The sequence below is a fragment of the Convolutriloba macropyga genome, chromosome 5 (genome assembly GCF_964194025.1).
Source record: "Convolutriloba macropyga chromosome 5, txConMacr16.3, whole genome shotgun sequence".
In the NCBI taxonomy this organism is placed as follows: Eukaryota; Metazoa; Xenacoelomorpha; order Acoela; family Convolutidae; genus Convolutriloba; species Convolutriloba macropyga.
In genome coordinates this window covers 3,816,985-3,833,198 of record NC_134472.1, presented here as the reverse complement: position 1 = coordinate 3,833,198, position 16,214 = coordinate 3,816,985, and the positions used below count along the sequence as shown (strand labels likewise).

The following is a 16,214-nucleotide window of genomic DNA, read 5'->3' as shown; positions in this document are numbered from 1 at the left end:
ACTTTGTCACTTGTTTCTCCGTGCAGTGCTCTCATGGAAGTTCGGAATCCTTTTTCTGAACTCTGTGAGGTTCTTTGCCGGGTTGAAGTTTTCCTGTACAACAAATCTTTCATACCTCATTTGCAGACCATTGAGGACCACGGCGTTGAATAGGGTCTTTGAAACTGCTGCACCTGCTTCCTATAGCATTGTGAGCAACTCCTGTCTTATGATGAAGAAGCTATCCAAATCCTCGGAATACTCGAACTGAAGTCGAGCAAGCTGGGCCACCAAAGTCACCAATGTCGGCGTCTCTACACTCTGAAATCTCTTATGCAAAAGCTTGAAGCCTTTGCTACATATCTGAAGCCATCATTTCCCAAATAGTCACGCCTCATCGGCATGAAGGTTGTTGCATCTAGAGTCAGTGCCAGATGGCACCACACATTGTTCCGTTTCTCCTTGATATCTGCAATTTTCTTCTCGTATGCATCCGTCACCACCTTGTGGTTCTTCATCTCATAATTGCGCGCCCCATTGGCTAGCGGTGCAGGCTCATTGTTGTGGTGTTTTGATTTAGAAATTATTTTTTGACTCCGAAAATTGCTAGGCCCATAGTCTGTTGGTTTATGGGTTTTCGCAAGCGGAATAAAAGGCGTTTTTAACTAAGTAGAAAAACTAATTTCTCAAAATGAGAGAATAACAAAAATGATATTTTACAGTAAAATTTAGAGATTTACGGCAGAGACCTGATTACTAGATCAAGTTGATGATTTGATTTTGAGGATGAAAAAAGGCTCAAAAATCAGCCGTATATATATATAAATGTTACCAGTGCGAGAAAGTCAAGATACAAAACTGATCATATCATCATAGTTTACAGTGGGATCGTAAGGGTTACCCAATATATTTTGCTTCTGCAATCTTTCTATCAGTCGCAGGGGATACCATAGATGGTATGCATTTACACTTTTCTAAGAAATCGTTCACATTTCCGGTGGTATATTTATCATTCAATACATGCTGTGAAGATTTCATATCAAATAATCTAACTCTAAGAATAGTTACCTAGATTCACCATTTTGAACCGAATATTGATTCTACCCACCAATTCTTGACGTTTCATTTATAGAAACTTTGTTAACAAAATCAATTTGCTCCTGTCTTGGTAATCTGGTAAGGTAAACTTTCTTTCTGTTAATTCTCACTTAGTTCAGGAGTATAGTTTGATCGATATTCTAACATCCTACATTGACTACGTAGTGGAGCTCATATGCAACACTTACAAAAAATTTTTCCTAGACAAGTTAGCTGACAATCGAATTTTTTTGCTCCGAAAAGGTGTTTTCGAAATGTTTTGAATTCAAGAAAAGGTTGGTGTGCTGACCATTGGGTTTGCAGAAAACTGAGTGATTCAGACACCTTGGCAGGAAATGGCAAAAAATAAGAAAAGTTGGGTGAATCTCACTATTGTTAATTTGTTTGCTTTCCACTACCCTATCTGGTCCAGCAGTAAAAATCTGGCCCAGTTGGCTTTCAAGCTCAGCAAAATTTTGAGTTTGCAATAATTGTTGACAAATATTAAACCGCATCATGTCGCCAAGAGCAAAGGGCTTTGTTTCAAATTTAATTCTTTGCCCCTATAAAAAGTTCTGAAGATAAGCACCGCGAGGTATTAATTGTTTTTTTTTATATTTGTAGTTTGTTATCTTTTGCTTGCTAATTCTCTTGGTCGAGCCATGGTTATAACTACTTATATTTTTTCTTCATCTGATGTCGAGAACACAGCTCACTGGTCAAATCAAAGTTGAGCACGTACATTTGTTTCGATCTGCACTCTATTCATAACCGATTCGGGTCAATCGACATCTCTGCATACCAAATTGTGGTTGCGCTTGGTATCGTCATAAATTTATCTCACCTTGTATTCAATCACGCACGTTACATGAAAGTGAATTCTTTAGTTAATTTGAGATACAGAAAGTCAATGACCAAAATTCACTAAGCAATGCTGAAATCTCAGCGTGAAACAATTTACCTATAATGATAAAAATAGGTCTAGGAAATAAACCCCCACGGAAAAAACCCCCACTTAACTTTAGATAGGAAATAAACCCCCGCGGAAAATAACCCCCACGGAAATAAACCCCCATTTTAAAATTGAATTTTGATTCTGATAGTTTGTTCGGTTGTGATAGTTTCATATCAAGTCCCACGGGCCGCTGAGGCATGGCCATGGCCCTCGAGGCATGGCCAAACGCGCTAAATGCGCAGCTCTTTGATAGTAAAGTGGGGGTTTATTTCCGTGGGGGTTTATTTCTGTGGGGGTTTATTTCCGTGGGGGTTTATTTCCTATCTAAAATGAATTGGGTGTTTTTTTCCGTGGGGGTTTCTTTTCGCAACCGGCTGGGAATAGATTGTTGGAAGCTATACCGAATATGATGGGAATCCACTGGTAGTACTTGATCTCGAATTCCAGCTCCTCCTCTCTTCCAGCCTCCACACTTACATTGATAGGGATGTAGTATGTACTCTTCATCCAACAGATGTTGTCCACAAACTGAATCCACTGAGCTGGAAGCAGCGATTAGTTAAATCAAGGGAAAAGTCATTATAATGAAGAAGTTTAGACCCGGCTCGAGGTGTTAGAACCATTCCAGAGCAATAATTTTCTAAGGAATGAAATGAATGTCCTAAAATGAGATGAAAATGCGCGGAATGCGTTGACTTCAACGCTTTCGAGCGCATTTCGTATATAAACTCAGTGTATTTTCCGCAAATTTCCCTCATAAAAGTCAGCACTTTTTTAGACAAAAATTCAGCACATTCCGCTCATACTTTTTGAAAAGATTCTGGTCCTGTTGCCACACTTCTTAAACGAAACACAACAAAATAAAAATAAACGAGAGAAAAAGAAGTTCCCCGAGAGATTGTAACGGTGATATCCTCATTTCCGTATGTTTATAGAAAAGAGCTTTTTAATGAAAAGCTTAATTTTTATAGTCGTGCCGAATGATATAATGAAAAATGGATGAACCCCACAACGCCTCGGTGAATGGTTTATCCGCAGCAAACTGTAATTTAAACGTTTTAGCCAAAAAACTCGAAATAAAGTCAAGTTATTTTCTGATTTCTAAGCTATTTTTTTTATTAAGCTTTTTTCTCTTTATATAAGCTTATTTATCTAAGTTGTAATTATTGGCATTAATATATGACATTTATATAGGAATGAAGACAAATGATAATCTATCGAATGTTGTGTCCTAAATATCGTCTCAAGCTGCTTCAAAATCAGAAAACTGACATACAAACTGTTAAAATTAATTCGAACCCTAGAACAGTTCCAAAAATTTTCCATTTGCCAGCCAGGTTTAAATTGATCAAACCCAGTGGACGCGTTACGTAGAATATTAAGGATAGTCCAGATACGTATTAAAATGCTACCATGACTGAGATAATTGCGTTATAAAAAAAAGCTCAGGAACAAAAATTGTGATGAAGGAAAATACGCGATCAGATTACAGAATGAAAAAGCAAAACTGCTAGAGCGAAATTTTTCTCATGGGTCAGAATGGCTCTCCATAATCAAATTGTTCTAAAAAAGATATTTTTAGTCTTTTAGGTCGACTAGCGTTCCTTTCAAAAGTTGCTAGGTACGGGAATGGCCTTTCTAAGGAGCGAGATTAAAATATGATAGCTTGTCACAAAGTTGTAGAATAACGGTAATCTAGACATCAATACCTCATAGTATCGTCCAGAATATGGAAACGCAAAAAAAGTTGATCGGTTGATTTAAATAGTGGCCAGAAGATGTCTTAATTGTCCAGGCTATAATTCTTAAGCTTATACTGTTTATTTGAGATACTTCAAAGATACAAACAAAATACTACGAAAATCTATGGTCTTCTGGAACAATTTGCGGATTGTAAAGAGAAAAAATGAAGAAAAATTGCCTATCTTCTCAGCAAAAAAGCAATACCAAAAACCGAAACAGCTGAAATAACTGAATGAACCCAGCGCAATTGGTAGCAAGAAAATTATGAAAACCACATACCTCGAGAACTTTGGTAGAACAGGTAACGCGGCATTGAATCAGAAAACGCAAAATTTGACATTTTTGAATGGACGAATTACAGAATAAAGTGCGCAGAGTCGATAAGAATACCCGCGTTTGATTGGATTGGCAAGGACAGAATGCATCAAATTTGTCAAAGGATCAAAGGATTTACAATAAAAAGCTTAGTATCGACAGAAAACACGGATTTTTTCCAATAAATAAACTCGTTTGCAATTTTTTCTCAAACAAAACAATTTATCTTGCAGCTATGCATAGTTTCCATTATTAAATAATCTCGGTTTATTTTGACTACCATTAAACTAATTTTAAAACCAACAGTTTAAAATTTTCAGGACAAAAATGATATAAACATTCCAATTTTTTGTATTTGACAAAGAAATTGAAAAAAAAAAACGATTTTCTATCATAACTGAATGTCAAGTTTTCAGTTCTCTAATAGCATAAATGAAGTATTATTGTTGACAATACATATTCTAGAAAATGCAAACTCATTGTTCATTATTAACAAAAATTGAAAATTGTAATTTGAAATGTATATTATTTACAAATCGTAAACAAATCGTCAAATCACGCTGAACCAATAAATTACAATCAGGCCAATTATTAGTGGTTAAAATTTTTAAATGAAATTACATTTCGAGGTTGTTAGAATTTCAATCAAACTATAGTCATGAACTTAGTGAGAATTAATAGAAAGAAAATTTAACTTACCAGATTACCAAGACAGGAGCAAATTGATTTTAATCACAAAATTTGATTTTTATATAAAAGAATCGTCAAGAAATGGTGCTTATAATCAATATTCGGTTCAAATTGGTGAATCTAGATAACTATTCTTAGAGTGAGATTATTTGATGTAATATCTTCCCAGCATGCATTGAATGATTATGATAACACCGGAAATGTGAACGAATTCTTAGAAAAGTGTAAATGCATACCATCTATGGTATTCCCTGCGACTGATTTCTAAGAAATTCACAGAAGCAAACCATATTGGGTAACCCTTGCGATCCCCACGGTAAATCATGGTACTAAGATTAGTTTTGTTTCTTGACTTTCTGACGCTGATAATGAGTATATATGCAGCTGATTTTTGAGCCTTTTTTCATCCCCAAAATCAAATAACCATCTTGATATAATAATCAGATCTCTCATGTAAATCTTTAAAATCTGCTGTAAAATATCATTCTTGTTATTGTCTGATTTTAAGAAAATAAATTTTCTACATAGTTGAAAAACGCCTTTTTCCGCTTGCGAAGACCCAAAACACAACAGTTTGTGGGCTCAGCAATTTCCTAACTCATAAAACTAATTTCTAAAACAAAACTAATGTGTTGTTGACAGTCATAATTCTTTTCTGCTTAGTACCTTTTCTTTTAACTACTGTTTTGCCTGCTAAAATTACGGTGGATCAACAGACAATGAAGCTGCTGACCTACACAAGGAACGCACAGGACTTTCCAATCTGGTGCACAAGATTTGTGGCAGGGATGCAGACGAAAGGTCTCTACAAATCACTACTTTGGACAGAGGAGCAACCCAATGAGCCAGCACCACTAGCCAATGGGGAAAGCAATGATAAGAAGAAGAACCACAAGATGCTGAAGGATGCTTGTGGGAAGGAATTTGCAGAGATCAAGGAGAAACGGAACAATGTGTTATGCCATCTGGCACTGACTATAGATGCAACAACCCTAATGCTGATGAGACGTGACTGTGTGGGAGATAACGGCATAGGAGCTGGAGCAAATGCTTGGAAGCTTTTGCAAGCAAGATTTCAGAGTGTGGAGTCGACAAAAAGGGTGTCTTTGGTGGCACAGCTTGCTCGAGTGCAGCTCATGGATTCTAAGGATCAGGATATTTTCTTCATCAGAGGACAAGAGTTGTTCACAAGGCTACAAGAAGCAGGGTAAACAGTCTCAGAGACGCTCTTCAACGCCTTGGTACTCAATGGTCTGCCAATGAGGTATGAAAGTTTTGTTATACTGGAAAGCTTCAACCCGGCAACGAACTTCACCGAGTTGAGGAAAAGGCTGCAGAACTTCCATGAGAGCACAGCACAGAGGCACAAGGGACAGAGCGGTTCAGGGGCACTTGTAGTGAAGCGCGATTTCAAGAAGGGAACCAAGAAAGGAAACTGCTTTGTGTGTGGGATCCCTGGACACTTTGCCAAGGATTGCAGGAGTAAGGAGACAGCACAATGCAGCAAGTGTGGTGAGAAAGGTCACCTAGACAGGGCATGCAAGAGACAAAGAGATGGAGGCAAACATGAGTCAGTGGCAATGGGTCCAACATTGGCTTCACCAGACGAGGAACATTGGGCAGCTCTTACCCAGTGGAAGACAGCGGGCATGCCAGTGGACAGTGGTTGTACAGATCACATAGTGACGAACATTGACGTTTTCCTGAAATTTGTGCCCATTCAATCAGTTCTCAGAAATTCCAACGGAGAATTTTCCAGAGTTGTGGGCAGAGGCTGTGTGAGGATCAGCATACCCTCGAACAAAGGGGAAATCCAATGCGCACTCAAAAATGTTTTGTGTGTGCCTGACTATTCTTCAAACCTTTTATCAGTCTCAAGATGCACGGAGTGGAGACATAGCTTCACTTTCGAGAAAAGAAGTAGCTGCAAGAAACACCAGAAGGGAACTCGGGTAAAACTAACGGAAAAAAATTTTTTTTACTTACTAATCAGCGTTCTAGAATTCAAGTTGAGTTCCAACAGCGCGAAACTTGACAGTGCAAGGAAGTGGCACAAACGATTGGATCATATGAATCAAGCGGATGTGCTAAGGAGTGCACCAGAGACAGTGGGGAAACTCTGTGATGTATGCAATGTGTGCGCATTGGCAAAATCATACTTGACTTTTCTATCCATATAGAGCGATTATTTCGTTTTTGAGATCTTAAGTTCTTTGTAAAGACTCTTTGTTATTTTATGACTCTTTGTTAGGTAGTATTGAAGCAATGGCTGTGATTTTTATATATATATATATATATATATATAACTTGAATTCATAAAATTTTACAATGTCTTTGTCTTTTGTCGACAAACTCACCAAACTTGCAGAGTTTCAGTGATAAGGGTGCAACTGACTCGTAACCCATCAATCTTGAATGTTAAAATACTGGAGTTTTAGTTGAGTGCAGAACAATTTGTGTCATTCTGAAAAAAACCAATTTTATAAATGATCGAAAGTGACGGACCAATGAATCAGTTGGAGGCAATATTGTCTTCTTCTACCGGTATAAACAATTATATTTGGCCGAAAAATGTTTTGAAAAATTTGTTATCTCCAAGATATACTTAAGTATATCTTAAGTTATATCTAAGATACTCTTAAGTTATTAAGACTGGAAGTGGAGCATTGAAGTGCAGAATTTTTTAAATCAATTTTATTGGAGTGAATTGTGAAGCAGGAAATGAAACGAAAGAAAAAATTTAGAGTGGTTTGGGTGCTGATCAAAATTGAAAGAGTGGAGATAAAAGGAGAGCTTCGTTGTTCATACCGATGTTTTCTAGAGAGCGAGAAATTGAGGTGTGAAAAAATTTTCTGTAAGCGAGCGAAAACTTTGTTAACAAACAATTTTTCGCAAACAGTTTATTCTTATTTTTTTTAAAATTCGGATGATATCTTATTATGATATTGTATAATTTTTAGGGTTGTTTGATAGTAGATTGTAGGCTTCTGGCGATATAAATGAATTCGATTACAATTTGTATGTTTTTCAGTTAATTTGCTGAATTTTAGGCGAATTTTTTGCTGATTGTTCTGTTTTACTGCCTTAAGTAGGAATTGATAAAACGCTTTTACTTCTGGAGATTTTATGTACTAAGTGAATACAGATTTTTTTTTTACAAAATTTGTTTTTATGTTGAGAAATTTGACAAAAAATAAGAAAATTTCGACTGTTCTTCATAGTAATTTGCAGTTTTTTCTTGTTTTCTATAATCTCAGACACCTTATTAGAGTATTACAACTTCCCTATTGTTTTGCGAGCCTTTCAATACTCCTTATAATTTTTTTTCCTTTGCTTATGTGTCCTTGTAAAAAAATCGTTTCTTTTTTTCTTATTTTTCATTCAATTTCTTTCGATCAGAGCTTTTGATCATGAGTTTAGTTCAAATATTTTTTTCTAATTCTCATGAGTAAAACAGGTACGTACTAGTTTTTGAATTGGTTATTTTTTTTTGTTTTCTTCGAGTCCTTTCCGGAATTCTTCTGGAGTTATGCGTTTGTACATGCATCTTAAAAAATGCGCTGAGTTAAAACAAACCTGTAAAGAATTCTGGGGTCCAACAATCAATGGGATCTCCGATGACTTCATTGCTGAGTACAGTGAAAGTACAGAAAGTGGCGAACAGTATAGGCGAGTACATAAAGTTACACCTGTCAGTGAAACTAGTCGTCCTCAAATTTGGAGGCGTTTCCAAGAATTTTGACGCTAATTCTACTATCATTGTCACGTGTAGTTAAACTGAACTTGACAAAACTGAGTTTACAAAAAAACCATTTGAATACTTTCAGCCGCGCTGATTTTTTTGCGCTGAAAAGAACAAAAAAGTGTACAAAATCAACGCACTAGCTTGTTAAAATTTACCAAACAGATGAAAAGTTTTTGTTGTTTGGCTTTGTCAGTAAGTGTTAAATTTTAACTTTCAGCTTTTATGTTTCTGTTGAATTTTGCTACGTGCGTACACAAGCGGTTAATAATAACGATAGTGCCAGAAAAGCTTCAGAATTTGATATTTATGATACATAATTGTGTTTTACTATTGAATCAAGCATAATAGATAATGTTAATTAAAATTCACTCGCCGGATTTTTTAATTTAAAATGTGAACTGCGAAAAACTATATAAAAGCTATAAACAAATTATGACAAAATACAGATAAGAACGCTACAAACAACGTTTTCGTGTGTTTTAGCACGCTAGACCAAACTAGCCTACAACTGACGCTCGAGTTGCGTCTCTCAAAAAGTCTTTAATCGAGTGCTTGCAACAAAATGACGAATAATTCTGCATGATACAAATCAAAACGTTTTACGAAAAAAAAAGAAATGAAAATTAATTATAAGGAGAAAAAAGCAGAAAGGTTATATTACACGAACGTGTTCCTATTATCTATTCATGTGTTTATAAAGTAATTCTTAAAATGATATAGCGGTTACAAATTTGAATTTATCTTCAAATATTTTTGTCAAAAAACACTTTTTCCAAGTTTTTCTCTTTTTGAATCATAGACACAGAAAGTATTAGAAACATAGCAAGGTTATTGGCCTCTGAGTGAATTAACTGTTTTTGAAATTTTTGACAAAAACATTTTTGAGGTTCTCCGATTCCTCATTTCATTTCAGTAAATTCAAAACAAGGATTTCTGGATTCTCAAAACGAAAAGCAAGCTAAAGGTAAAATTTTCTCCAGAAAACTTTTGAAACGGACTTATTTGACGATGCGTATCTCTAAATAAAAGAAGAGTAAAGGAAAACAAGGAGGCTCGGTAATGTGCATTCGCACATTAAGTTCCGACCCCGCACATCTACATTTTTCACTTAATTGTCTACCAAATGAGATTAAAAAAATTAACATATCAACATATCGTTCAACAAACTACTAAAAGAATAAAACAATCTACTCTAGAGAGCCTATGAGACCTGTGGCTACCATAATATGACTACCAGAAAAGACGGCAAAAAAATCAATTAGTTACAAATATTAAATACAACCAAAACTCCTTGTCCATTTTTTGAAAACCGCTAATAACCAAATCAAAATGGCATCAGATAAAACTTTTACTAGGAAGATTAACTGGTAATTTTTTGGAACAAAATAAGCGACTTTTCCACAATGCGTTTATTAAAACATTGCTTTTTTAAAAAAGGAATTAAATTCGTACTGATTGGAAACAATAGGCACCAAATGAAATCATTGAGAGAGTCTTTTATACCTCAATAGAGAGCAACTGAGGCCTTTCATTATCCAGGATATGTCATTCCACTACAAAAAGAACGACAAACGCAGGCAAAAACGAAAAATTTGCACAAAAAATTATGCACGAAAACGATGTCCCCCAATCAATTAAATATTAAGCTGATCACTAAAAATAATAAAAAATCTTAAATTGCGTTTTTTGCAGTTGACAACATTTGTAAGTCAAATGACGCCCATTATTGTGATACTGTGAAAAGAAAACAAAAACCTATAAAAAGGGGGCAAAAATGCAGAAATCACGAAAATTGGTTTTATGAAAAATGGTTGTTCAAACAAGAAAGACCATTTGAAAATAAAACCGTTATGAAGAGCAAATTGTATTTCAATAGATAAATAATGTGAATTGTATATAGAGATGATTAGCTACAATTTATCAGAAATAAAATTGGCAGATCTCAAAAATCTCTTTTTTTATTAGTTCATAGCCAACAAAAAGTTTCGACTAAAAAATAGACAGTTTGTCTTGCAACAACTCGAAAAACTGGTTGCAATTGTTTTTAATGAGACTAAATCATAAGACTATAAAATAACATTAAATACAAGCTGAACTAATAAGTTCCATAAACAATTTTACGAAACCACAGTTTTGAAGTCATTAAATATATGAGATAATAACCGCGAGAATAAAACATCTTTAATTGCGTCTCCTTTGATCATCATGACATCTTTTTGTAAAACAACTATCACAAATTGACATCAACAAACCACAAAAACTAAAAAGTATCTAACCTTCACAAAATTCTTCTGAAACAAATTTTTTAAGCCCTGAAGACATTATTGAAAACGTTTAAACAACAGAAAAATTATTGTTTGATTGAACAAAACATAAAAAGAGCTCTAAATAATGAGGTTAATTTACGAAAATGATAGAACATAGTAAAAAACGAAAAAAACGCAAACCAGAAAAAAACGATAAGCTGAAGAATACTATTACTTTTTTAGAATTTTAATTCGAAAGTGAAAACAACCATAAGCTATTTACCGATATTAGCTATTAAGTTCATTTGTGTGTCAATAGTTGGCCACTGAGACCTTTAATTACACAATATTTGGCGTACGACAACAAAAAATAGCAACAAATAAAGGGCAAAAACAAAAAAAACTCTACCAATTTCCGCAAGAGAACGGTGTCGCAGCCCTTCAAACCATATGTTATGAAAACAAAATGTATATGTTCAGTTTCAAAATTTTAAAAGTTTTTTTCAGTTAGATTGTCAAATAATGTGACAATTTACAAAAGAAACAAAACAACAGCAAAAATTGCCAATTATGCACAACAACCAGAAAACTTTGTACAAAAAAACTCTTAGTACCAAGAGCAAGAAAACCTTCTGTTCAAACAATGGGCCATGAAATTAAGTTAGTTTCTATAAAGAGGAAAAGTTGACATTTACTTACTGAGAATAAGAAAAATGTCGACTAAAACAATATAAAAATTGACAATTTCAAAAAATCACAGAGTTTTCCTTAAAACAAAGACAATCAAAAACATAGGAGACATTAGGTAACAACCGAATGAATGTTAAAGTTTCACTTGCACCTCCTGAGGAAAAAATTTAGATCTTTGAGTGGTTAAAATTAAAAATCAGACTGCCAAAAGAATAACAATTGAAGGCAAAAGACAAGAATGCAGTTAAATTTTAATATAACTCTTCCTCAAAGCCATAAAAACCCTTTGGGTCTATGAAATCAAACTGTATCGAAATTGGGCCTCAAATTTACGTAAATTGGAGCTGTCGTTAACGGGGCCGTGAATGAAAAATATTGTCAGTAATTAACATTACAGAAACAATAGCAAAATATTTTGAAAAAAAGGCAGCATCAAAATAAAAACCAAAAAGTCTCTGATTCTAAGAATCCATGATAATATCAAACTTCTCCCTGATTTTGTCGCGCGCCCAGAAAACTGACCAATTGTTGGGTGGAATTCTTCAAATATTAAAAAAACGATGCATTTTATATAATCATCGGTTTAAATCTGCAAAAAAAACGGCAAAGTTTTAAATCCAGAGGACTTTCATACGGCGCCTAGTTGCAACTAGTGCTCTTTCTGAGATTAGGAAGTCTTTTTTAAGGTTTCTAGGTCACTAAGTCTGGCAAACTTTAACAAAGTGGACCAAAAAAAGCATATTTTGTGCCACTTGTGATGAAAAAAGTTCTAAGTTTGAAATTTTTAACAAAAGTTTTAGCCAAAAACAATGCAGCAACGGTCTTCTATCTCTAACGGTAACAACAACACTTTGCCGTTAAAAATTTTAACTAATTTTTGAATTGTATTAGCAAATTTGTGCCAAAATTTAGAAAAAATTACGAAAAATGTGAACAAAAACAGTCGAATGTTCACAAAACTTTAAACCTCGATAACTCCCTGTAAAAAACGAAAATTGTTAAAATCTTTTTAATTCCGTATTATACGCTGGACTTTTTAATGATACCACTCACAATTCTCTACGATGAATATATCGATCGGCCAAATTTGACTGAACAACAAAAAAACCCAGTTGAGTATATAGTTCCTCCCTCCCCACTAAAGTGGGGGTCGGAACAATAAAATCAAGATTGCTTTCATTCACCAGTTCGGAAATCTTGACCTGGAATTAAAAATTGTCAGAAAGCATGAACGTCAAAGTAATAATTTGTTTAGTTTTGAAGCAGAGCCTTAGATTTCCATTTCTATAAAAAAAAAACTAATGCGAGGAAAGGGATAATAAACGAAATTCCAATCGTCTCAAATCAACGCTTGTTGGTGCATATGAGGCGTATTTCAAACTAAAGTTTCTGGGAATAATAGACTTATAGTCACGTGTCCCGATTGTTTGCTATCTCTGGAAAATGCGCTACATACTGCGTCGTCAAAAAACTCTTCTCATTTTCTTAACATTGGCATAATTAGTTTATATCTATCCGGCGATTTCTTTTCACATTTGTTTAATCAAAAACTATTTTCTTGCAGACACAAAATTTATGGCCAGTATGTAGTCAAAAGTAACTTTATTCCTCAAAATCTAAACTGAAAAATCTCGCCGAATGTCGGCCAGTTTTCGGCTTCTATCAATAACATCCTCCGCCCTCTCCTCACATTTGCTCAAATTACTAAGCCAGAAGCAACAGAGCAAATTCTGGAGAAAATTATTGCCTCAATTATCATCTTGAGCTTCTTAAATCTGCTATAACAGCGTTGAAATTTGAAAGCCAGAAAGTGGAAGCGATTTACGTTGAGACAAGCCCTGAAAACTTTCAGAAAAACAACGTATTTTTACTTCAAAGGAATGGCCGGACAACGTTATGTACAAGTTCATGTCACTAAAGCAACTGAAAAGCGAACCAATTGAAAAATTATAGTGACCTCAAAATTTTTTGGGGAAATTGCGACCCTGAGGACAAAGAAGAGAGAAAAATCAGGATTAATTACTGGAAGAGACAGATGAAAAAATCTGCATGGTTACATCATTGAGGAATAACAGAAATTCGCAAATTTTAATAACAAAAGTCATCGTTCAAGCAACGAAAACTAAAATCAATTACAAAAATTGATACTTCTTCAAGGCAAAGACAGACAAATAATCGTCAGTGTTTTAGGTTGAAGTGTTTGAGTATTGGCAAGGCTTTTGAGCTCGAGGATAAATTTTTCCATTTTTGCAGAAGAAAAAATCAATTCTCAGGAATTTAAAGAGGACCAAAAGCTACTAACATTTCATGAATTGAATCATGGGTGATTAGTGAAGAAAAACATAAAAGATCTGTAAATCTGTAAAGTTAAAAACCAGATAATTTTAATCCATAAACCCCCATCTGAAGACAACTGAATGACAATTGTTCAATGCTGATTTTCTGTTTGATGTACAGGGGCCTTAAAATCTGATCGTGCGTTTTGGAACTTTTGAAAGTCATTTTTTTTTAAATTTCGATTTGAGGCTGCAAGATCATCAACAAGAGCTAGCAAATAAAGCAAATAAGATTGATCAATAGGAGCCTAACAAACAATGTTAATGAGGGTCTGATTAAAAGTAAATGAAACCATTAGAATTAAAATAGTTTCTAGTTTGAACCTGAAAATTGAACATTTTTATTCAGTAAAACTTACAACTTACACACTTTTGTTACCATCTGTTTCGTGGAGTGCAAGAGAAGTGTAGTTTATTTGGGTCTACGGGGGCTAGCCGAAGTACTTAATATCAGTTCTCCGTTGAGATCGTACCTATTCTTCGTCCAAGTTTCCGGGGTGTTCTAACTGTGAAAGCAGCTCAGTATGTCCCCCCCCCCCCCCGAAGTTTTCTGGGGCGGTTTGCCTGTGAAAACAATTGAAACCATTCCCCAACGCCCATTTTTATGCAATTCTAAAGATGACAAAAAACAAAAAAGCGAAGCCTAATGCGCACACCAGTTTATTAGATTTTCCCTGCGGATCCTGCCAGAAAAATTGTGATAGCTTTTGTGTACAATGTACATCCTGCAAAACGTGGTTTCATGATTCGTGCTCAAATTTACCAAACAGTATTTTGGCAGTTTTGGGAAAAATTAAGGGCAAAATTTGGTCTTGTGAAAATTGCGAGCAAACAGGTCAACTTCCAGTAACAAAAGCCAATATTGATTCTTTTTCGGATAATATTCATTCACTTAATACACAAACTCAACAAGAATTGTCTGAAATCAGAAATGATATTAACCAATTGAAACAAAACTCTTGCGAAACTAAAATTGAGCAGCTTCAAAATGAAATAAAAGACTTAAAGAGCAGTGTGGGTTCTCTGAAGCAAAATAGCCAACCAAAACCTCAATATAATCAACAATCGGAAAATCACAGGAGCGACAAATTAATAATTTTTGGAATACAGGAGAATCAAGACCAGATTTCGAGAAATGAAGCAATGAATAGAGACAAAAAACAAGTAGTATATATTTTCAAGCAAATAATGGGGCTGAAATATGTCGTAATTCATGACTACTTCAGATTAGGGAAACTCTCAGAACGATCTTCCTATCTGTTTCAAAGTTAAAAGGTTCTGGAGTTGTCGTAAAAAAATTTCTCTCCGTTGAGGAATACAATAAAAACACTATATCAGCGGAAGATAAATTTGATAAACAATTTTTGGCTACGAAAAAAAAACAGTTTCTCCATTAAAGGTCAAGAGTTATTTTATAAGGGAAAAGTTATCAGTGAAAATTTCAACCCTAATAGTGTGCATTCGTCTACAGGTCAAAACACCCATACGTCCTGACTACCAGCCATCAAAATCTCGTCCTTAAACTGTAGATCCTAGGTGAATATGAATCGAAGAATCAGCCTTGATATTCATCTCAAAGTTCATAAACCCGATATCATCTGTCTGAGTGAAACGTGGTTTGATTCGAGAGTTGATCAGACATGTGTCTTTATTTCAAACTTTTATAGAGTAGTTAGTAGAATTGATCGATGTAATGATAGCCAAGGAGGAGTTGTAATTTGCATGAAAACAGAAATTAATGTTCACAGTGAAACAATCCAAGCTAAATCTCCTGTTGACTTTGCAACTTCGGCTCTCTTTTGCAATTTACAGCAGGCAATATTTGTTATAAATGTTTACAATCCACCTTATGATTCGCCTTATCGCTCAGAAGTTGAATTGTTTGATACTTACTTACACGACATTATTAGTTCGGCTTATGAAAAAGTTCTTAAAAACGATTTAGATCTCATCAATGTGCTCATAGTAGGTGATGTAAACCTTCCTGGAATTAATTGGAGTCTTCTGAGCAGTAGTAATGCCTATGAAAAAAAGTTTTGCCAGGTTTTTCGAAAATACGGATTTTGCTCTCTCATAGAGGACAAAACGTTAAAAATGATTGATTTCTTGCGGTTTTCCTTGACACTATTTCTTTTGCTCAGATCCATACGACATTTTCCGATCACCCAATGATTAGCGCTGAAGTAAATTTTTCTACCGGCCAGGTTGAGAAATCAAAATCGGTTTATTCTTTCCAAAAAGCGGATCTTCCCAAAATTGCTGAAAGATTCAGTTACTTTGATGCTTCAGTTGGAGATATAAACCACACACTTCAAAATTTTTATAATGAAATCAACTTTTGCTGTATGGCCTTTATTCATCGGAAAACGAGAAAGCGAAGGGAATCTCCTTATTACTTTTCGTCTCATTCCATTCACGCAGAAAGTGTTCTAAATACA

At 34.8% G+C, this 16,214-nt stretch overlaps 1 protein-coding gene across 3 annotated transcripts in view; it reads right to left on the bottom strand.

Annotated features, from left to right (window-relative positions):
* Positions 1 to 16,214, bottom strand: part of LOC142339054 (innexin unc-9-like) — a 55,664-nt gene that overhangs the window by 29,240 nt on the left and 10,210 nt on the right. The window contains exons 1-2 of one of the 3 annotated variants that reach the window (XM_075388711.1): positions 8,336 to 8,693; positions 2,413 to 2,553 (exon numbers count right to left, since the gene is read on the bottom strand). In XM_075388711.1, coding sequence (XP_075244826.1) covers positions 2,413 to 2,553; positions 8,336 to 8,519 — 325 coding nt within the window. In that variant the 5' untranslated portion in view covers positions 8,520 to 8,693. Of the gene's footprint in view, positions 1 to 2,412; positions 2,554 to 8,335; positions 8,694 to 16,214 lie in introns of those variants that run through there. The other 2 variants (XM_075388712.1, XM_075388713.1) reach the window with 2 other exon arrangements.